Here is a 24,505-nt window from a genome sequence, read left to right as displayed (position 1 = left end):
CGGCCATATTTTGTCCCACTGTCCCGTCCTGCGCGGTCGTAGCTGTTCAGAGCTGGGACAAGACAATTATTGTCCTCGCGTGAGCCTAGATTTAAGCTGGTTACAAATAATAGAGCGTATATTTACCTTTTTTGAGCATCTAAAGCATTGTTACAAAATTGGTGAAATTCTTCGACTTTGCAAAAACAACTGTCGCATATTTTTTCGGGTAAGCCATCATCTTTTGATATCTAAAATAAAAGTTAATGTTTTATTTTCATAAGTAGGCGTAGTTTAAAAAATTTAAACATCAATATCAGTTTATTTTATGATTCATTATAAAAGTTAACTATACTAATTAAATGCGTGATTTAAAAAACGCGTTAAAATTAAATCACGAAGCAGACATAAAATAGTTACCTGTACGGGTAAGCAAAAGCTTATTTTAAGATGTATTCTAGTATTTCCAAAAATATACGTGTTGACTGATGTCAAACCGAGACATAATCTACAGGGTTTCGTCATTATAGAAAATATTTTTTGAATTTCAGAGCTTATGTCAGAAATCAAAACAAACGTTCGGCATTATTATATGTATTCACCGCCGCCGGCGCCATTGCCGCCATTTTATCAAACAATGTTGCCATTTTTCAAAAGCGACATCGATATAAAGTACGAATGACCGATAAATATAGGTAGGTTCTCAAATATTATTACCACAAAATATTAAGATGCGGCATTTTCGTATGCAGAAATTCAATATTGTATCTTGTTGAAAAACATTCCCGGCGAGGTTGATAAGAAATATAAAGACTTTTATTTGATGCTCCTAGATTTTGAATCTAGTAATTATTTTATGTACAACTTGTACATTCTGAAACAATAAGAAACTTCAGCTCTACGGGAAAATGGATACAAAAAATGTTTTCTCGCGCGGGGCAAAAATCAGAGCAGTAAATTGTTGTGCAAAGTTTCTTGAAAATGTACGGAAAAAATATTTTAATAAAAACGCACTACTTTGATTGAAATTTTCCGGTCTGCTTGTCGCTTCTGGACCAACGGGAAGAACTGAATAAGAATAAGCGAAAATGAACTTATGACGTTACATGTGGAGTTATTTCAGAAATACAAAACTTAGAAAAATCGTAAAAATTCAAATTTTTTTTTTGACTTAGTTTAATAGTCTTTTAACAAAAAAAAATCACTGAACTTCCTCGTTCAGTGCCCCCATTCAAACAATTGAATGCGAATAAGATATTGTGTTTTTTTTGTGTCAATCTATTTTTTAATTTTCTCTTAGTAAAATATATTTTCATTCTCGAAATTTTTGGTAAAAATATTATAATATTAATTGCTAATTAAAATATTTCTAAGTAATTAAAATATGCGAGTGTGTCTTTAGTAACAGTGTATTATGTATTAGAAAAAACAAAGCATCTCTTTTCTTATATTTCCTTGCATATTAATTTATTACGAGTCAATATTTCGGATGCAAATGTTAAAATTCAATGATGCTTTATTGAAGCCTACCTTTATTTTTCGGTCATTATTCATAAGTTAATTTGTTCGATTTCGAAGTATGGCAATGTCTGCTTCGTTCTTTTTGTTTAAATTTGAATCGAAATAGCGCGAAATTAAAAAAAAAATTCAGTCGTCTATAAACAAAGTGTTTTATTAATTATAATTTTAATCGTGTTATTACACGAATGTGAATGGCGATTCAAGCTTACATTTAAGTATTATTTTCAAACCTAAGAATTTTGCTTTTCATAAAAGTTATTTTGTAGTAAAACTTAACTTTCTAATTTTATTTTAAACCTATTTCATTGTATTTGTTATTTAATTTAATTTTTTATTACCTAGGTAGATATTTTTCGCAGATGCTGTATTTTATTTTTACTATACTTTCTTCTAACATACATATAATAAGTTAGAAACTAGCTTAATTATATCTTTTCTTCAAGACCGTCAATATAAATTCAACCTTCTAGTCCTATTTAAAATTTTCAACTCACTCTTTGATGTGCTTGAACTACTAAGTACTTCTACATTATCTCTGTACTGAGCTCAATAAAATTAAATATCTCAACTAAAAACCTCAGACAAAACATACTCTTTTATACCGATAACCATAGAACTAACTATGGGTTTATGGGTTTTTATTCCCCTATGCCCAGCGTTCCGGACGCGCGGGCAAATTTATAAAATGTATTTACTATGCATTATGTAACTAAGTATAGGGCCTCGGTGTATGTAATTAATAGACACAAAGCCTTTTTTTTTAAAAACATTATTTCTTTACATATATATATATATATCTATTTCCATATCCATATCTATAACTATATCTATATTTATATTCATATCCATATCTTTATCCATATCTATATCTATACCCATACATGCATACAAACATATATATACATATAAATGCACATATATAAATATCCATGTCAATATTACATATTTATATTTCTGTTATGAATGCGTATTTATTTATTGAAACTTGACTATCTCTTTGTGTTGTTTTTTTTATTCATATATATATTGACTTTCAATAAGCGTGTAAATTATAACTACACGAAAGAAAAATTAAAAACTAAAAACTAACTGTACTAAAACTGCTCTATGTCTCCGTTCTTCTTCCTTCAAGAAAGCATCCAAACAGTTTTTGAACTGGTTGACTGAAATGTAATGGACATTATTCCAGTCTGAAACAGCCCTGCTGGAAAGGAAGTTTTTCTTGAGATTGAGGCGGAATTGGGGACGATAGAACTTCCAGTTATGATCCAGTAAATTTGTACGTGTTTTTTGTGTCAAAAATATACTTTTTCCTACTGAAAACCATAGACCTAACTATGGTTTTCACTTTGCCATGCCCAGAATTCTTTGCTCTGCCAACAATTATCCCAGTCTTGATTTCTTTGAAAACAAGTTGTCTTCTTCAGTTGAATCAAATTCAACTGTAAACATCTCTCTTCCTTTTCCAATCTCACCCAGTTTCCTATATACTATTGTCGTTATTTTCTTTCTATTATATTATGTTTACATATGAGAAAAACATAATGAGCGGACACCCGGGAGGAAAGAGATTAGTGGGAAGACCCAGGATGAGATGGGAGGATGAAGCGAGAAAGGATGCAACGCAGTTTCTCCAGGTGGCAAATTGGAAGACAACGGCTGAGGACAGACAGAGTTGGAGGCGAAAGTTTCAGGAGGCCAATGCTCAATATGGGCTGTAGCACCATCGGAGAGAGAGACATGGTGCTGGAACCTGGTGGACATGATGCTGGCACAGCTTGTGTGTTGGAAGCACTTCACTCGTAGAATGTTATTTGTTAATTTAAAGCGTTTTTGACTAGGGAATGGGAAGTGGGACGGATATGGATAGCATGCGCGGTCCGTCCATAGTTTGGATAGAATGAATGCTTCCCTAAAAATTTTACTTTAAACAATCAATAACTATTTTTTTTGTTGTTAATAGTAGCAATCAGAGATGGGCTCTCATTTATTAATAACTACTAAAAAATTACAACAACCTTTAGCCTACGCTGTTATGCATTAACTGAAGTCAAATTTACTGCACTCTATCTAATTCTGATTTAACCCTAATTTCATCAGGGATCTTGACGTAATTTATCAAACATATTGACAATATTTCAAATGAGGCCCTTAGTATGCTGGGATTTATATTCAAATTTTAAAATATTATACCAATCAAGTCACTTTATTGCTCCCTGATTAGAAGTCATTTAGAATATATTTCTCCAGTCTGGTCGCCCCAATATAGTGTACATTCTGATTCACTCGAGCGCGTCTAGAGGAAATTTCTAAAATATATTCATTTTAAACTACATATTTCAGCTGCTTTATTTAATCATAATCAATTGTTATCTTCAGCAAATCTTTTAGAACTTTCCGATGGAAGAATCCTAACTGACTTAATATTACTTTATAAAGTGATCAATTCATTCATTGAATGTCCAGATTTGCTGAAGTTGGTGTGTTTCCGTGTACCCGGTCGACATACCCGCCACCGATCTCCTTTTTGTTCTGCAAATTCTAGGACCAACTGTCACATGCACTCGCCTATCCCTAGGCTCCACAGATATGGTAATCAGTATGAGGACAAGGCTGATATATTTGGTTCTGGACTTGATAGTTATAAAACGAGTCTGATTTCTTTTTTTCTCTCGTAATATAATTCTTAAACTTTTCTTTATATTCAAAAATGTTTTTCTTTTTTGCTTCTTCATATTTATGCATTTATTTCGTTGCTTATGTGTATTTACCTACTTGTTACTATTTTTATAGTTATGCAATTTTGTCATTTTTTGTTATGTATTTATATATGTATTTTTTTTCATATTTATGTTCAATACATGTTAAAGGCAATTTATGCCGATTATGTAAAAATAAATAAGGAACTGCGTAAGTCTGTTGATTCCTATGAGGCGATCGCCCAGTACCCGATTCACAAATCTGGGCATGGGTAAACTCAGATCTTTGTAATTAATTATAATATTACACTTTGAAATATAACTCTTTATGCCGAAATTATGGAATAAAATTGCTTTTTAGTTTATTTCAAAGCACTTAATTGGAATGATTGTGTTAGTAGTATGCACATATTTTATCAATGTACCAAGTGACTCCTTCCCGAAAACCTCACCGCACACCCCAGATGGATAGTTCGATATTAATTTACTATTGAGAGTTAGTCTGAACAATTATTCTTATACAATTTAAGAAAAATGAATAAAATCATGGTCTTTAATTTAAGATTGGTTTAATATTCACGTTTATTTATGTACATAACATTATGGAAAAGTAATAAAATTCACATGTATAAAAATAATATTATTTAAATTACAACACACCCATTTGAATTAAAACATAAATATATAAAGTAAGCAATGATTATGAGAATCATATTTTGAGAAAGTGTTAAAGGATATTTCTGAGTTCCGAGATATTATTATTATTATGGATAACTTATATAACGCCATTTTTGTAATATAATACCTCAAGGGCGCTTTACAACGTGATTATATAGAGATATAAATTTAATTTTTTAATCTAAGGAAAACAATGTACTTTGTCACCACATGCTAAGGATTTATTCAAATGATTTAGAGAACAAGTGGGTTTTAAGTTTTTTCCGAAACATCACTTCACTATCACAGCCTCGCACCTCTGCTGGGAGGGCATTCCATGCCATAGGGCCTGCGACCGCAAATGCGCGTTCACTAAATTTAGTGCGCTGTTTGCGTAGAGGTATAATAACTTTTCCTCTCGCCGTAGACGTAGCTGATCTAAGCGTGAGATGCTTGTCAGCTAGTTCATCTGGAATGCATAGTTCCCTTAGATATTCTGGAGCAGAGTTGTGCAGTGACTTATACATAAGCCAACAGAGTTTGTATTTCACCCTCTGTGGAAAACGTGGCCAGTGTAATTCCCGAAGTAGTGGAGTGATATGACTGAACTTAGAGATTCCAAAAATAAGTCTCGCTGCGGCATTCAATACATACTGTAGGCGAGTCATTTTATTCATTGGTAGACCTGCGTAGATACCATTACAATACTCGACTCTAGACACTACAAACGTTATGTGGAATATTAAATTAGTGTTTTGTGTAATAAATCATCAACATGATAGTGAAAAGAACTGGACCCCAATGAGGAATTCCAGCCCAACCTGGAATTAAATTTTAAAAATGTTTTCGTGTACACGTGAATGTTTAAAAATTTTGGAGTAGGATGAAATATCTCAAAAACGCACACAAAAAGAAATAAAAAATGTTAAAAATAGTATTCATTTTAAAATCGTAAATAATGACGTCACTCCTTATCACGTGTAGTATTTCCGGTTTCCGCTTTAAAGCCCCCGCAACGTTTTGACCATAGAAAAAAAGAGTATAATTTGTATAATTTGACATTTCAACCACATATTATGTCAAGTTTCTAGGTTTTTCTTAATCGAAACGTTCGTAAAAACAACCATAACATAGAAATGTGCAAATTACGATCAACTAAATGAAGTAATCAAAGCAATATTCCATAGATTCTTGTCAGGTCAGTGAAAGTAAGAGCGCTAACCGTTTTTATTACGTCACTACTGAAAAGTGACACACTGATTACAGTCATTTGGCGCGGTATTTAATAAATGTAACTTTAAAAAAATCATATCTTTGTAAAGAACGCACAAAAAATATATATATACATATATTTTTGCTTAGTTATACTGTCTTTTGTCAAATTAATGAGTTTCTTTTTAACATTAGTGCTCTGTAGCAATACTCAAATTAATAACGAAACATCTTACACTCAAACGCTTACAAATTGAAAAAAATTACTTACAAATCAGTGTTCATTTTGCCAAACATATAGAGCTCATAGTGAAAATGTGAATTTACTGCGTGACAAGTTTGGCGATAGCATTATTCCCAGAAATTGTCCTGTTAATTGCCTCCACGATCCTGTGATTTGACGCAGTTGGATTATTTCCCGAGGCTACATCAAGTCCGCGATCTATGGAAACAAACCAACGACCTTGAAGCATTGAAAGCCAATATGATATGACACGCACCATTTTGGAAATAACGCCAGATTTGTTGGTAAAAGTGGCCAGAAATTGGACTGACAGAATGCGTTACGTAACTGCTAGCTGCAGATTTTGACGGATTTTCCTTATTATTTTTATTATTAATAATACACGAGCAGCTATTAAACTGATGCGTGTATATCAAGTGTACATGGTTATTAAACATTATACATTGCTGTGTGCATCTAGTTAACATTCACTGAACTAGCACCAATCACTTTCTCGGGAAGGCCATTCCATTTCTCCACAACTCGGTTTGTCAGGAAGTTCTTCCTGGGGTTGGATGAGAAGGAGGCAGTGTTGAGTTTCAATGAATGACCTCTGAGATGGCGGTTTACATTCATAGTGAACATTGATTTCAACTTGGGTACATTATATTGCTCAGTTAAGATAGTCAAGTCACCACGCTGCCTTCGCTCTTCCAGCGAACTTAACCCGAGCTCCCTTAAGCGGTCCTCGTATGATTTATTTCTTAGAGAAACAACCACTTTAGTTGCTCTTCTCTGGACTTTCTCCAACAACTGTCTTTTTTAAAATAGGGACTCCAGATTTTACTCCAGGAGTGGACGAACATATGTTTTATAATTTTTGAGGAACTAATCTTGGGTGTTGTGAGCTAATGTTTTCCTTATTAAGTATAAGAGGGAATTGGTGCGTTTGACAATTTCGATAATATATTAGTAATCCCACTCAAATCCCTCCCACTAAGGAATCTTTTTGATGAATTTCTGAATGTTTGAGTTTACTGTTTAACATATTGATGTGCCATATATTTTTTTTTTTTAATTATTGTTATGTTTCTGACCCATATACTCATGTGTCTGTGTCAACTAATCGCTTGTCCCAACTCAAAACAGGACTTTTAGTCCCATGGAGTTGGGACTTATGTCTCAAATAATTTATAAATATAAAAATAAATAAATAAATATTGTTTTAAAAAATTAATGTGTATTTTCATTCTACCGAACACAATAAAAAAAAAATCTTTTCAGCACATATTTGGTTATTTTATTTCAATTCAAAGTTATATCATGTTTAAAAAACACCCGATTCAAGGTAATGACATTATATTAATTTCAGTTTTGTTTTAAAATGATATCGAAAGATGATAAAAAAAATAAAACAATAAAAAAAAATCTTTTCAGCACATATTTGGTTATTTTATTTCAATTCAAAGTTATATCATGTTTAAAAAACACCCGATTTAAGGTAATGACATTATATTCATTTCAGTTCTGTTTTAAAATGATATCGGAAGATGAAAGACATGAGAACACCGGCACCCTCAAATATTTGCTACTCATTTTTGACAAACTGTAGTTCATTTCACAATTTTTTGCTGTGTACCTCTATAAAAAAAAATATTTTCAAATTATTTCATACAATAGGGAAACATCACTTTTCAAAAAAACCTTTTTTAAATAATACCGGTCAATAAAATACTGTCCAGTAAAAAAAAATTTTTTTGATACTTGTTCGTAGCATAAAAAATATTTTTAAATTTGTAATTTTGAATTCCCACAAAAAACGGTCATTGGATTGGCCACGCCCCTAATATGTCACGATTCATGTTAATTTTCAACTTTATTCCTAACTGTTCAAATTTTTATAGGACATTGTCACGCGAATCTTGATGTCACAACTATTAATGCCAAACATGTCGCGTTTCTAGTGACATATTTTTTAATAATTTTTTTTTGAATGTTATATATGAAAACATTTTTCCACAACATCCATATTGATTTTGAAAATACAATTGATTATTCTTAATCCATTTCATATATTTTAATCGGTATTCGTAGTATTTATATTTCCCTATTGAAGGGTGCACGGCTAAAATGAGCTCATTGCATTTTTTCTATTTTCGAGATATTAATGCCATGTTTTTCTCCTGAACGAGTTCAATAAAATGAAATATTCAAAACTAACAAAATGTGGCTACCTGTCTTATAAATTGTAGGAAATAAATATGGGGCCACGGCTGACAAAAAAACAGTCAATATGCGTCAATTGTGAGAAACTGCTCATTTTGTTCAGTTCCAGAAAGGAGTTTTTTTTCAAATATAAAATAGACATTTTTGTTTCTTATTATCTGTAAAAATATATATTACATCAATTGAAAATCCATTTGATGAGCCTGTTCTTGCTGCAAACCCTTCAATCAAAAAAAAAAGTTGATAATGGTAAATAATTTTAGTTCTATTTAATTCATTATATATAAATAAAAAACATTTATATAAACACAAAAACAGTTAAATAACACATGATTGTTGAAATATTATAAGACAGAATGATGTATCTAAATATTAACTTATATACAGGAAGTTTTCATATGCATTGAAAGGAGACCTTTGGCCACAAATCCTTTGTGACATAAACTGCAAACGTATGGACGAGACCCTGAATGATACCTGAAAATTAAAATAACGATACATTATTGTGGTGTACAGTATGAAGTGTGTGGAGAGGTGGGGTATAGTAAGGTAGGCGGGACAGTCTTCATTGCTGCAGTAGCAAGTGGCCAGGAGTCATGGGAGTATAGTGTACAGAATGAATACTTTGTTGATTTATTAACGCATTAAAGGGCTTTTACATATACAGAGCTTACAAACAATTTACAAATATAAAAATACAATTTAAAATGAAAAAAAAAAAAATATATATATATAGAGGTTTTACTGACAGAATGCATTGAGTCATTTTTTACTTTTTTAACGTATTCTTTGGATATTATGTACACTAATGTGTTTTTGTTATATATATACCTAATTTTACCTAATTATTTTAATTATTTCTATATGTATGAATTAAGATATTCCATTTTGTAATGTACATATATATGAATAAATAAATAAAATTGAAATTGAAATAAAAATAAAATAAATTGAAATTAAAACAAGTCTTTTTTAGTCTTTCAACACATTACACAATTTTCTTTTCGAGCTTTGAAAGAGTAATTTTTATCCTAGGCATAGCATAAAATTTGAAATTAACATCTTAAGGACTGTTGACTTAATGCATTTTGTCAGCATAGCCTCGATATAAAACAAATGAAAATACTAGGAACTCAATTATTATTCAAAAAAATTATTAAATTAAAAATTAAAGTTCCAGCAAATAAATCTATTTTTTGGTCAGAGTATTTGTTCCAGAGAGAGTGAATTCTCGGGAACAGAGAATATTTATTTGCAATGCAATAAATACGCATTAAACATCATTCTTGTCTCTTCTGTCAATCTCCAACAGCGGTAAGAGCTCCAATCTTCAACCAGCTAAATCCTACATAACCATTGGCTCTAGTGATAACCCTCACTTGATTTCATAAGGTAGAAAGCAAACCTTTCATCGTCATAACTCGCAAATTAATTTGCCAACCATAAATGCCTATTTGACAATATTCAGTAATTGAATTTTTTTTCATGAAAATCATAGTGATGCCAAAAAACCTTAAAAAATTGTTTTGAAAACTCTTTCTGTTACAGATGCGCTCGTGGAAAGTCAGGTTGCACTTCTTCACGAAGCCTCAGTTGCAGGTTCAAGTTGAGATTTACTGACTTTTAGCACCTGGTGCTCATCCAATGATCTACATCTCAACTTAAGTAAGTGCAAGGTTATGAAATTTTTTCATCTGGAAAATCCAATCATATACGACTACTCACTGAACGGTTAAATATTATCATCTGTGTCTAGTATCCGAGATTTAGGTATTATACTTGACACTAAACTTTCTTTTACAATTCATATTGAACACATTATCAATAAATCCTTAAAACTCCTTGGATTTATTAACAGAAGCACAACTGACTTCAAAAATATCAATACCCTTAAAACTCTCTTCTGTTCCCTAGTTTGCTTGCACCTAGAGTATTCCTCTGTTATCTGGTCTCCATATTATGATGTTCACATCAAAAATATTGAGTCAGTTCAACATTGATTTTTAAGAAAGATAGGCTGGAGGTTGGGCTTATCCAGAGACCAATATATGTATAATGAGTTAGAAACTATCTTAAATATATCTTCTCTTCAAGACCGTCGAAAGAAATCCGACCTTTTAGTCCTATTTAAAATTCTCAACTCACTCTTTGATGCGCCTGAACTACTGAGCTCAATAGGATTAAATATCCCAACAAGAAACCTCAGACAAAACTTACTCTTTCACTAGAATTAACTATGGTTTTCATTCCCATATGCCCAGAATTCTTAGGTCTGCCAACAAACATACCAGTCTTGATTTCTTTGATAACAAGTTGTCTTCTTTCAAACGATCACGGAATCAAATTCAATTATAAATACCTCTCTCCCGCTTCCACTCCCACCAAGTCTACTTAATACCATTGTCTTTCTATTTTCCTTCATAATAATTTTCTACGAATAAAAATGTCCTTAAAAATGTCCATTGGGCGAATATTTAAATAAATAAAAATTAGTTGTAGTTAAATTACCTCTCGTGTATGACGAGTGTGGACCTCTGAGAGAAGGCCTTCCCGCAGTGGGAACACACGTGCGGCCTCTCCCCACTGTGGACGCGCTCGTGGAGAGTCAGGTTGCATTTCTTCACAAAGCCCTTGCCGCAAGTTCTGTTGGATAAAGAAGTAAATTATATAATCGTATTCCATTACCAGAGCTAATACTACTCACTTAGTGTTAATCTTGCCATGTTAGGTATACAAAGACCATAGAATTAAGAATAGTCTAGAAGGAGCGTAGAATCATATTTGAATACATCGGACTGTGTCTAATAATTCCCCCAATATGCCCTACTTTCACCACGCGCATTCGTAAGGTCGTAGCGTAATATTGCTTGGTGGGAAAAAAAAAATCATAACACTAATTTAAGGTAAAAAAATAGCAATCTGTTAATTTCTCTGAAATTTTATTGTGCACGCGGAAATATTGATCGACACAACAGAGTAGATAAGTAAAGGGTCATTTAAAAAGAGTAATTGAATTAATGAACTTTAAACTTAAAATGTAAAACAAATTTTATTTTACATAAAACGGATATTTTTATATCATGTTAAATAATATTTGATGTTTTGAAGATAATGTCTGTCAAATGTCCACCACAGAGTTGTTTAATCCGAGATCCAATTTTCATTAATTCTCTCACTAAATGAGCAAAGTAGGGTAAAAAAATTTGCTACCCTGGCAACACTAACGAAATTTCCATTTTGTTTCTTCGACAATCTGACAGATGGAAAAATAATTCAATTTTTAAGTAATACATTTGTTATATACACATTCATTTGCTAATTACACATGAAATGTGATTGCATCCTGTTTCTTTAAGATCCTTGCAGTATTTTTACACTTTAAAAGGACACAACACGGCATAGTTGAAATCAAATCAGGAGTTGCGTACTGAGCGATGTTTTCAAAGAAGCTAATGAGTCAAAATGTAAACCTACTCATTTATGAGTAGTTGACTCGCCTTCTGGTTGATGTGCGTATGCGGTTTCTGGACTATTCTTAATTCTATGACAAAGACTAATTCTAATTAAAATACTCAACTGACACTTTATTGACCAACGAGCGCTTTCGCTTAAGCAAAACACCAGTTTTGAAGATGCCTACTTATGAAGAGGCGGAAGTTGGTCAATAATAAAGTGGTATAATCAAGCCAAAAAATTTCAATGATAATGGCGAGAAAAGGGTGACTATATATAGACACATAAAATATTCAACAGACACTACAGCTACCCGAATTTGGATACGAAAATAAAACTTGTTTTTGATAGCGAACTTACTTGCACTCGTGCGGCTTGAAGCCTGTGTGTATGCGGATGTGGAACTTGAGGTGCTCGCGCGACGTGAGAGCCTTGCCACACATGTAGCACAGGAAGTTGCGCTCCCCGCTGTGCGAGCGCAGATGGCGCCTCAGGCTGTTGAGGTGCGTGAACTCGCGCCGGCAGTGCATGCAGCGGTTCACCAGTGCGCGACCGACCACCTCTGGGTGCATCGCCTCGCGGTGGCTCAACAGGTACCTGCAACGGGAGACCCTCGTTTAAAAAGCAAATGCGCGAGATCTTCGTCATGGGAAAATTGGCGATTGTTTATTTTAGACATAAATATCAAAACAGGGCTGGAGCCAATCAACATGGAAATCTAGATATTGGCAATGCGTTTAAATATTTAATAACCCTATGTTAATGTTTTATTGCCTGTCGGTGAACCAAGTAAACATACAAATTTTGTTTCAAAAGCACACCAGAATATTTTATTTATTCATATTTTTTTCCATTATAAACTATGATTAATAATAAAAATAATGTGACCCGTGCCGAGGACACTTAACCATACACTTTTTTTTTTAAATATTTTTACATTTAAGAATAAACAAAAAATACTTAATAAACAGAGATAATTAACAAAATGTTCAGACAGTTTTAAACACTACGTATTTATGTTTATATTATTTATATCACAAAACACACAATGAAAGAACAAAAACATATGTATATATTATAAAACACGGTATATATTATTTTCGGATTTTTAGGGCCAATGTGTAGGACGGTGCATTTCTCAGGGTTTAGCATTAAGAGCCATTCTTTTGTCCATTGAAAAATCTGATTAAGTTTATCTTGGATTTGCTAGTGGCTTATTATTGGGTTGACAAACAACTTTATAATGTCAGCAAAAAAAGATATGGGCGTACGAATTAGTTCTCTCAAATCAGTCAAATAGACTGTTGCATAATGTAAAATGATCAGTCTTAGCAATCCAGAGATAGTGAAATATTGCAGTGTTAGACCACCTTTAAAATAAAGATGGAAAGAGGCAAAACACTACACTATGAGGCGGACTTATCTCCACACAATTTCCTTTTTCAGGATTTTTACCTAAGAATAGCCATCGAGTCGAAAACACTCGTCCAGCAGCTAAATCACAGATGTACACCATGATAATAAACTCGGCCATGTGCATTGGAAATGTTAGTTTATCGTGTCACGTGGCCAAACGCCATACATCAAAGTCAATGTGAGTCGAGTTTTAGTTTGTCCGTTTGTCATTTATTTTGAAGTGTGGCAATATTGAAAAATATAACAATCCCCGAACGTTCAATTTAAATCAATATTCCACTTGAATCGGAAAAAAAAATCGCAGTAAAAAATAAATGTAGATTATTACCGATAGTAGGACCCGTTGTGATTGAGGTACAGGTTTTTATTATAAAAAAACATAACGCTAAATTGAACGTAGTTATGCAGATAGCAGCCAGCCATAGAAAAGTGAAACTGAGATAATAGCACCTTTATGAAACGAGTGAATAATCAAATCTACACAACAGTTGGAATGTTTTTGACTTTTGACAAATGATAAACAATAAATGCATTAGTTTTTTTAATGTTACAAACAAGATTTTTTTAATGAATTTGACCAGTTTTAATGATTTTTAAAGTACCGTCAGATTCCCCTAGTGCTGTGGGTGATTTTTGCAAATCGAGAAATGCCTTTTTGTGATCGACATTATTTTCAGAAAGTGATTATTACAGTTTTTTGTATGAAAGCGGTCTGGCTGTTTTTAGCAGAACATAAGATTGTCCTAACTGCACCCGATAACACCAATATCTATTTTTTTTTTTAAATAGTGGTAGGCTGGTTTCTGCACAACTATGTTAAATTGTTTTACTTGTTAAAAATTACGCTCCTAAAATGTATTTAATTTTGTCAAAAGTTGTTTAACATACTTCATGTAAACAAATGTTTCATCACAGATATCACACATGAATCTCTTGGTTGATGGTCGAGGACCAGATTCATCGCCTCCTCTGCCTTCCTCGTCATAGGTATGCGCTTTCTTACCTGAAAAGCAAAAATATACATGCTATACTATAATTTTAAAATCAAATTCAAGGAATAATAGTTGATTATTGTTGTTACCTCTGAAAACATTCAAAACTAGACGGCACAAGTAAGTTAGGCAAACAATGTATACTGTGGGCGTAGCTACTGGCATATAGTAAAATATTATTATTCATTATAGGCAGGCATCCTTTTCTGGTGCGCCTATATCTAGTATACTGTTTTTTGTCTGCGTTCTTTTTCATTCAAAATCTAAACGATTTTCAAACTGGTTGACCGACATGGAATGGACAACTATATCTGTACCTTAAAGGATAAACCCGGGAGTCGCATTGAATGAAATGTTCAGGAAATAAAATTTTGTGATAGAGTGATTTCCAAAACATCATAACTTTTGAATCAAATGAGATAATTTCAGTCTATAAAGAACTTTCAATGTAAAATAATTATTATTTTGATAATAAAAGTACATATAAAAATGGCGTATCTGGGACTACTGATGTTTTTTGCATTAAAATAAAGTGAACTTTAGATTTTTATTTCAACTTAAAGAAGCATTTTAATGACGAATGTGGAATTCGGTGTTTTATTCACATATAAAATAGCTTATTGCAAGAATTTATGCATTGTTACTAATTATCGACCTATTTGTATGCAATCAGCTATCCCTAAACTTTTTGAAAATATTGTTGTATATAAAATATCACATAATGTAAATAATGTCATAAGTTCTGCCCAACATGGCTTCATGTCGTCAAAATCGACTTTCTCTAACTTAATTTTATATGAAGACTATATTTCTAAATCTTTTTTATTGCAGAAGCAAGTTGATTCTGTATATACAGATTTCAGTAAGGCATTTGATAAGGTGGATCATAAGATTCTCATACAAAAATTATCAATGTTTGGTGTAAGTGGTCCAATGCTGTGTTGGTTTAAAAATTATTTGACTGAGAGAACACTTACAGTGAAAATTTGTGATACTTTGTCAAATCCTTTTCTTGCTACTAGCGGGGTTCCACAGGGATCGAACCTGGGCCCATTATTGTTATTAATATTTATAAATGATATAGTTGACATATTTGAAGGAGTCGAAGTATTATTGTTTGCAGATGACATGAAGATTTTTAGGACTATTAACAATGTTGATGATTGTGCTATATTGCAAAATAATTTAGATAAGTTATCTGTATGGTGTTCTATTAAGAACCTTCAATTGCATATAAAAAAAATGCCATATCATGAGATTTTTCAGGACAAAAAATCCTATTTATTTGACTACTCAATCGGTAACACTGCATTGGATTCAGTTACTGAGATGCGGGATTTGGGAGTGATTTGTGATAAGAAATTGTCTTTTATCAGTCACATTAATGATATTAGTAGTAGATCTTTGAAGACGCTTGGGTTTATTTTGCGCATCACTAAGGACTTTAAAAATATAAACACTTTAAAAATTTTATACACCTCCTTGGTGAGAAGCATCTTGGAGTATAATTCTACAATATGGAGCCCTTATTATGCCTCTCACCAAATTACCATAGAAAGAGTTCAGAATAAGTTTTTGAGATATGTTAATTGTAAATTAAGAATACGTAATGAATTTCGTAACTATGATTGTTTATTAAATATATTAAATTTGATTAAATTAAGGGACAGGAGAACTATTAATGATTTATTAGTTCTATTTAAAATCTTTAATTCAGTATTGGACAGCCCTGAAATTTTGGCCCTCATTAGTTTTAAAGTACCAGTTAGAGTGACAAGGCTAGTTCAACTTTATCACTGCAACAATCATATCTCAATATATTCTAGCAATTCAGTACTGAATCGTCTACATGCGCTGGGTGATAAACATTCGGATTTAGGTGACATATTTTTATTGAAATTTCCAGCTTATAAACAATTACTTGTAAAACATTTTAGTGGGGAATCAATATTTTAATTATGTTCTTTCTAAGTAAGCATTGAAAAAGTTGTTACTGTATATACTCCACTGTAAATACTTATGTATGTATGTAATGTAAAAGGTACTTGTACCGTTAATTCTTGAAAAAAAAAATTAAACTTCAAAGCAGAAAAAAGTGGTCTCCCGTGTTTTATCCTCTAAGGTACAGATATATATGTATGCTAAGAAAAAGAAGGAATGTTTACTATAAACAAACTACTAATTTAACATGTAGTATGTGAACGCAGATAATCATACCTAAATATGGGCAAAAATGCTAAAAATGACATAAATGTGGGCACTTCATGTCTTACAAGCATATTGACTTTTTAAAAAAATATTTTGTTCATCTTCAAGTACATATTTGTTGGATTTGGGCATGTCATGTCTTTCTCGGTCTACATCGTTTTTTGCATTTTTATTTAATTTTACAATACGCCCAAGGGGCATTTACAAAAAATATACAGGTAAGTACAAACATAGAAAGTAATAATTTAAAAAATAAACAACGCTTTTTTGTATACATGTAGAAACAATAAAAAGCATACTGCTATGCAAAATAAAAGTAAAACTTTACATAGTAAAAAAAGAAAAATATATGGATATAAGAAAAGTGATTGAATTAAAATGCAAATTGTAAATAACTTGTAAAGAATTAAACAAAAAAAAAAATATATATATATATATACATATCCTAGAGTATTCCTCTGTTATCTGGTCTCCATATTATGATGTTCACATCAAGAATATTGAATCAGTTCAACATCAATTTTGGAGAAAGATAGGCTGGGGGTTGGGCTTATCCAGATACCTATATACGTATAATGAGTAAGAAACTACCTTGAATATATCTTCTCTTCAAGACCGTCGAAATAAATCCGACCTTATGGTCCTATTTAAAATTCTCAACTCACTCTTTGTTGCGCCTGAACTACTGAGCTCAATAAAATTAAATATCCCAATCAGAAACCTCAGACAAAACTTATTCTTTCATACCGATAACTATAGAACTAACTATGGTTTTCATTTCCCTATGCCCAGAATTCTTAGGTCTGCCAACAAACATACCAGTCTTGATTTCTTTGATAACAGGTTGTCTTCTTTCAAACGATCACTGAATCAAATTCAATTATTAACACCTCTCTCCTGCTTCCACTCCCACAAAGTCTACTATAAACCATTAAGTCTTTCTAATTTTTTTATAATAATTTTCTATGTATAAATGTGTCCATAAAAATGTCCATTGGGCGTATATATAAATAAATAAATATACGCATAAAAAAAAAGGTATTAACAAATTAATGTTTAAAACAAATAATAAAAATTAGTTTACAGCATTCATGAACATTCGCATTGTAAATCTTTTTAGCTGTTCTTTCGCCGTTCATTCACTCTACGTGTCTCATAGATTTGGTCAGGCGACGCCTTTCTCGGTCTTCTTCGATTTCTGCATCCATCAACATTTGCATGGTAAATATTTTTAGCCGTTGTTTCGCTGTGCATTCACTCTGCATGTCCAAACCAACATTAACTCTAACGGGACAATCAGTCGTTCTTTCGCTGTCCATTCTCTCTACATGTCCAAACCAAAAATCAGCCGTTCTTTCACTGTCCATTCTCTCTACATGTCCAAACCAAAAATCAGCCGTTCTTTCACTGTCCATTCTCTCTACATGTCCAAACCAAAAATCAGCCGTTCTTTTGCTGTGCATTCTCTCTACATGTCCAAACCAAAAATCAGCCGTTCTTTCGCTGTCCATTCTCTCTACATGTCCAAACCAAATGTGACGGTATTGGAGCAATCTGAAACTATTTGATCTAGATACATTATATATTTACCGTGTTTCAAAATCTCCAATGGATTCTTAAAGGTCTTTTCACATAAGGAGCATGGGTACGCTTTATCATACCCATGTTTTTTTATGTGACGTGAATAATGGGTTTTAGATTCAAATTTCTGAAATGGAAAATAAGATAAATTAATATAAGCAATTACCAAAATGGAATAGAACCAATTTCAGCAAAATAACATACGAAGCCATTTGAGTTTGGTGCGAAAGTGTGATATTTTTTGAAATTGAAAATAAAGCAAATGCTTTGGTTTTGCAATTCCGTATTTTGTAGTCGGTACAATATGCAGAATAATGCCATATTTCACATCTTATGGGTGATAAACATCATCATCATTATCTTTCCCTTTCCGCACCTAATGGTGCATAGGGTACTGCATTGGTACACCATTCGCAGCATATCTTGATCATTTTTTTGTAACACGAAGGTAAGATAATCAGTCTTCACTTCAGGTGCCAGTCCAGGGACTACGAAATATTCTAGAGTAAAAAATCATTTTTAAATAAATATTTTCATTGCAACAGATAGGGAAAACATTATTGAGAAGGGAATATGGAAGTCTAGGCATTTACAGAGCTCATGATCTGTCATTGGCTGGTTTAAATGGCCACTTTACACACTGTGTAACATTCACCACTCTCTCCATGTTTAAATATCCACATTTCCTCAACTCTTTCATCTGTTGACTTTTGTAAAGTAAAGCAGCTGAAACCTTTATCATGCGGGTGAGATTCATCCGGCTGAACCAAATCACCTACTAGACAATGCCTAAAAACAATTTTCCAATTTGTATGCATCTTCTTTTACCAGGTAGTTAATTCAACAATGTTTGAATATGTCCAAATGCTTGCAGACTGGCTGGATTTCCTCCCTAAAGTTATTCATATCTAAATTTATTGCTTTTGATAGGGAAAACATTATTGGAAAGGGAATGTGGATGTCTAGGCATTAATTATTATTATAATTATGGATAACTTATATAGCGACATTTTCGTAATAAAATACATCAAGGGCGCTTTACATAGTGATTCTATTGTTAAATTAATTTAATTGAAGCTTTAAAATATGTAATTTAATTAAAACAATTTATTTTGCTGTCACATGCTACGGATTTATTCAAATGATTTAGAGAACAAGTGGGTTTTAAATTTTTTCCGAAACATCACTTCACTATCACAGCCTCGCACCTCTGCTGGGAGAGCATTCCGTGCCATAGGGCCTGCGACCGCAAACGCGCGAAAATTTAGTGCGCTGTTTGCGTAGAGGTATAATAACTTTTCCTCTCGCCGTAGACGTAGCTGTTCTAAGTGTGAGACGCCTGTCAGCTAGTTCATCTGGAATGCATAGTTCCCTTAGATATTCCGGAGCAGAGTTGTGCAGTGACTTATACATAAGCCAACAGAGTTTGTATTCGACCCTCTGTGGAAAACGTAGCCAGTGTAGTTCCCGAAGTAGTGGAGTGATATGACTGAACTTAGAGATTCCGAAAATAAGTCTCGCTGCGGCATTCAATACAGATTGTAGGCGGGTCATTTTGTTCATTGGTAGACCTGCATAGATACCATTACAATAATGGACTCTAGACACTACAAACGCATTGGCTGGTTTAAGTGGCCATTTTACCCTTCCCTTCTCAATAATGTTTTCCCTATCTATTGCGATAAAATTTAGATATGAATAACTCCCTAGAGAGGAAATCCAGCCAATCTGCAAGCATTTGGACATACTCAAACGTTGTTGAAATATTTTCATGTCAACCATGGCGGGAAACGAACCCGAGACCTCTTGCATGGTAGGCAAACGCATTGGACACTACACCACGAGGCCGACTTGGCTGATAAACAGCTATGAAAACTCAATTTTGATAATCCGATACCCCTTCGCTCCTATACCTGTCAGATAATCGAGAATCTACTGAACTTATTTTTCAAATGGCATTTATTTCGTTGGGTTCTTTTTAATTAGATACATTGACAAAGTGGATTGTATTACCTTTTCACAAACGGAACAAGTGTATGACTTTTTACTATCCTTCACCTTTTTTTTATTTTCTTTCTCTATATAGGCCTCAGTGATAACAGACTCATCCTGTTTGTCGGGTGGATTCTTGTAGTGAGTTCTAAAAATACAATATACAAATCAAACGTAATTATGACGTTACAAGTATCAAATCACATAATCAAATATAAATAAATACTATTGAAATATTTTTTAGTGTTCTTTCAAACAGTTATATTGGCATGCTACGTAAAATCTATGTCACTTAACCTTTCCCTTACTGTCCTAAAAACTTCCGCGCGTTACGGTGGTGTGTAGTCACTACACATGCAAAAAATGAGAGATTTTAAAGTGTAATATTCACCGGCAATTGCTTCAATTATTTATAGTTGAAGTCAAAGGTGATGGTATTTTTAATCTAATTGCTAAAAACATTAAAAATAATATTAATTCATTCTCTCGGTGCGTGCAAAAGAACCACCCCCAACGAAAGCCGAGCAGCTACTATACTAACGCAGCTAAGTCTGGGAGAAGTACAAGCAACTTTGCTGTCCGCGTGTGTAACACATAAAAATTATCTCTCTTGCTCCCAAATATACCTGTATTATCGAGAGTGAGACGTAAAGAGTGTGCAAGAGAATTATATATTAGGATTACTCTTTTACTACGAACGCAACATGCGACACATTGGTAAACTATCTGTTGTATTGGTGAGATCTCTGATTTTAGATAAAACACTTTTTATGTTCTCAATAAGCATTAATTATTTAATAAAAAAAATGTTTTTACCGATATGTAAATGTATAACGAAGGAATACCCAAAATCTCAACCCATCATTTATTATATTAATGGAGATATTAAAGTTATTAGATGCAATGTGTACTGGCTACACATCACCGGGAAGGGAGAGTTAATATATTTAGGATACCAAAAACACTTTTTTCTTTATGTTACATACACACAAGATGATTACAATTGGATTGAATGTGTAACATAATACATATATAAGGACTTACTTGTAATGTTCCAGCATTTTCTTTTGATTATTACATTTGTAGAAACACACACAACAATTCCATACTTCATCATCGTTTTTATCTAGAATATATTCCGACATCTCCGACCCATCTTGAAACTCCACTTTGATCCCATTTTCACCTAGAACTACATTATCTTCGGCGGTGAGATCCTCCGTCGGCTTCCGGACCTGCTTGGCCTTTAAGATATTCAACGTTTCATTGAATTCCTCATCGTCGGAATCGGTTTTGGTCCCTGTCCTGGCGGACGTTTTTATCTTTTTAATTTTGATTTTGAGTTCTTTGTTTTTTTTTGACTTTTTGTTTTTGGAATGTTTGCCGACTTTTTCGGGCTTGATTGAGTCGGTGGATGGCCCTTTTTGGCAAAAAGAACTGTCGTGGTCGACAGAAAACATCTCTTCCATGTACTGATTATCAGTGTGGTCTTCATCATTAATAAAAGGAGAGGGTTCTCTCTTTATTTCATTAGGCTTTATTAAGTCAGAAGCGTCTTCTGTTTGAGTGCTAACTGTTACGGGAAATTTTAAGTATTTTTCGTCTTTAGATTTTAAAAGATTGGCTTCTGGTCCTTGGAAACCATTCACAAGATTAAAATTTGAACTAAATTGATACACTTTATTGCTATCAAATTCACCACTGTTTTCATCACAGTGTTCCGATTTTGTTTGCTCGTGAATCAACCTAAAAAAACCCATTATTTTTATTTGTTTTTATAGGGACTGGAGGAGTACATGCCTACATGATTTTAGATTTTTCTTAAAAATTACTGCTTTAAGTCTCTAAGATATATTCTAAGCTTCAAACATTTTGAGGAATGTCTATTTTGCACTGTATAATTTGATATTTTTTACCTGTTTTCGGAGTCCAGAGCTCTATGACAAAATTGATAAAAATCGTCAACCTTACAAGAACAAATATCACATATTTTTTTAGGCAGCGAATCTTCTTTTGTCACCTAAAATTAAATCACGAAAAAAACAGAATGTCAACAAACTTCGTAAGCATAAATTTAAAAAATGTATTGTTTAATAACTGTACAAATAACCAAACAAAAACGCAAAAAAAACAATAAATAATTTTCTCAATTAACGAAGTAATAATCAAGTAATTGGTTTATTCTAAATGCATAAAATGGAAAATAAATATACAAGTTTATATATTCTTTTTTACCTTTACAGGTAGACAAGAAGTGAGTTTTATAAGAATTTTGTTGTCATCTCCAAAAATACAATTATTAACCAGCGTCATGCTAAGACACAATCTACATGTATCCATCGTGTCATTTAATTTATTTTAGAAATGAACATGTCAAAAACAATACGATGACAGATCAGCCATTTTAATTATCGTCACAGCGTTGCCAGACCCGATAAAGCGAAAAAAGGTAGATTCAGAAAAATAAATCGGTAGATTTCGGTAGATTCGGGAGAGGTGGGAGGGGGGGGGGGAGAAGGAGGGCAAAAATAAATTTGACAGTTGTTCGAAATTAAAGCGCCGTTTTGCCTAAAGCCGTTGCTTTAAATAATTGAAAACGCTTGATAAATGAACAATTGAAAACCAAAAGGACTGCAATAAGTGAATAACCAAAATATAGTGATTTATAATGTCTTCTTTTTCTTACAAAGAAATGTAAATTACAACATTTCAAAAGGAATATTTGAGTTGGTTCTTTTAAAAAATTATGTTATAAAACATAGATTAAAATTCAATATTTTATTTTATTGAATGAATGACACAATTTTGTCAAAATATATAGTATTTTTACTGTCAAACAAAGAAATAATTTACGTTTTAAAGTTCTTTCAGTGCAACTTAAAACTTAATAAAAACTGCTAACTGCTGAAGTACTGAACAAATTATTAAAACAATTATCAACTAAATTTAAATAGATATTTAACTGAAGATAAAACCATTTATATAATTTTCAATATGAAAAGTGATCCCTCTACATTTCACTTCATAAAAAAGACATATTTACATTTTTCAATAATGTCATGAAATTCTATGCCATGATTTATTTTACCATATTATATTCAACAATACTAGCCATTTCCATAAGTAATATATCATTCATTGTGTACTTATGTACGATAGATAAGCAGTTTTTTTAAATAGGCAACTGAAGGCAATCGAAGTGAGCAAAGAAGCAATAAATAATTATAATATGAAATCGTTTTATTTGCATTGAAATTTTGTTCTGTGGAAAAAACAAAGAAATGTATAAAAATTGGTAGAATTTCAATCGAATTCGGTAGATCGGTAGATTGCTCCCAAAATCGGTAGATCTGGCAACGCTGATTATCGAATACATCAGATGCCAGTGCTGCCAGGATATATTTTAATAAAATTAGGTACTTACATACTTTCGGGATGGTTTTTAAACCGTAACAAATTGATTAGATTTTAATCATCATTATATTTTCGCACTTAGAGTTGTTTAAAACCCTGCGTTAGAACACCAATCGCTGCTTAATTAACTTTAGTTGTTAATTTAGAAACTATGATGTAAAAACTCATTAAAAAAAAACATTTCATCTTATTCATATCAAACCGGAGACTTCTTGTATGAAAAACTATTGCGAGGTGGACTAACACCATTTTTACACAGCTGTTGAGTGGGTCAGTAGTCAGCTTGAGGAGGTAAATATAAACCATGTTCTTTTGGATGTCCCATAAATGATTATTATCCTGAGTTTCTATCCAACCTCTCCGATGTAAACATTCCATTCCCTACTCTTATCCTAACTCTCCTGTCCCCACCCAATAAGCAGGTATTTTAAATATCCAGTAATAAATGGTGTTAAGTTGTATATATGTTATATAATGTCAAGTTTTCAAAATATTTCAAATTACTTACTCACTAACCTGTATACAGGGTGTTCATAAACCCTGTCACATCCAAAACCACGATGATCAGTATGAGCAAGAAGACATATTGGCACATTAAGGAAATTTTTAGAACGACTAAAATCTTTTTTTTTTCTTTTTTTAAAAACGAATGGTTGGTTACTTCTGCAGGGAAGAAACGAGGAAGGGGAGGGGGGAGTCTGATACACGGTCAACCACGCGGCCCTACCCCCTCGCTTCTCCCCTGCAGAAGTAAGCAACCATTTGTTTTTTTAATTTTTTTTTTCTTCGTTCTAAATATTTTTTAAACATGCTAATATGTCTTCTTGCCCATACTGATCATCGTGGTTCCAGATGTGACAGGGTTTAAAGAACACCTGTATATTACTAACACATGTGCAAATACCTAAGTAAACGAAAACTTGATACTGGCT

General features: G+C 32.6%; 1 protein-coding gene across 1 annotated transcript in view; it reads right to left on the bottom strand.

Annotated features, from left to right (window-relative positions):
• LOC148284568 (uncharacterized) overlaps positions 1 to 22,595 on the bottom strand; it is a 37,785-nt gene extending 15,190 nt beyond the window's left edge. The window contains exons 1-11 of the mRNA XM_088237934.1: positions 22,395 to 22,595; positions 22,076 to 22,179; positions 21,204 to 21,905; positions 20,181 to 20,307; positions 18,177 to 18,294; positions 14,275 to 14,389; positions 12,331 to 12,567; positions 11,026 to 11,160; positions 8,970 to 8,994; positions 400 to 558; positions 127 to 230 (exon numbers count right to left, since the gene is read on the bottom strand). Of these exons, the coding sequence (XP_088094060.1) occupies positions 127 to 230; positions 400 to 558; positions 8,970 to 8,994; positions 11,026 to 11,160; positions 12,331 to 12,567; positions 14,275 to 14,389; positions 18,177 to 18,294; positions 20,181 to 20,307; positions 21,204 to 21,905; positions 22,076 to 22,179; positions 22,395 to 22,499 (1,931 nt within the window). The 5' untranslated portion in view covers positions 22,500 to 22,595. The remainder of the gene's footprint in view (positions 1 to 126; positions 231 to 399; positions 559 to 8,969; positions 8,995 to 11,025; positions 11,161 to 12,330; positions 12,568 to 14,274; positions 14,390 to 18,176; positions 18,295 to 20,180; positions 20,308 to 21,203; positions 21,906 to 22,075; positions 22,180 to 22,394) is intronic.
• Positions 22,596 to 24,505: the final 1,910 nt, after the last annotated feature.

This window comes from Micrasema longulum, unplaced genomic scaffold, assembly GCF_059751315.1.
Source record: "Micrasema longulum isolate JH-2025_06_02 unplaced genomic scaffold, ASM5975131v1 h1tg000109l, whole genome shotgun sequence".
Lineage (NCBI taxonomy): Eukaryota > Metazoa > Arthropoda > Insecta > Trichoptera > Brachycentridae > Micrasema > Micrasema longulum.
Note: the sequence above shows the minus strand (reverse complement) of the source record. Positions and strands in the feature narration are given on the sequence as shown.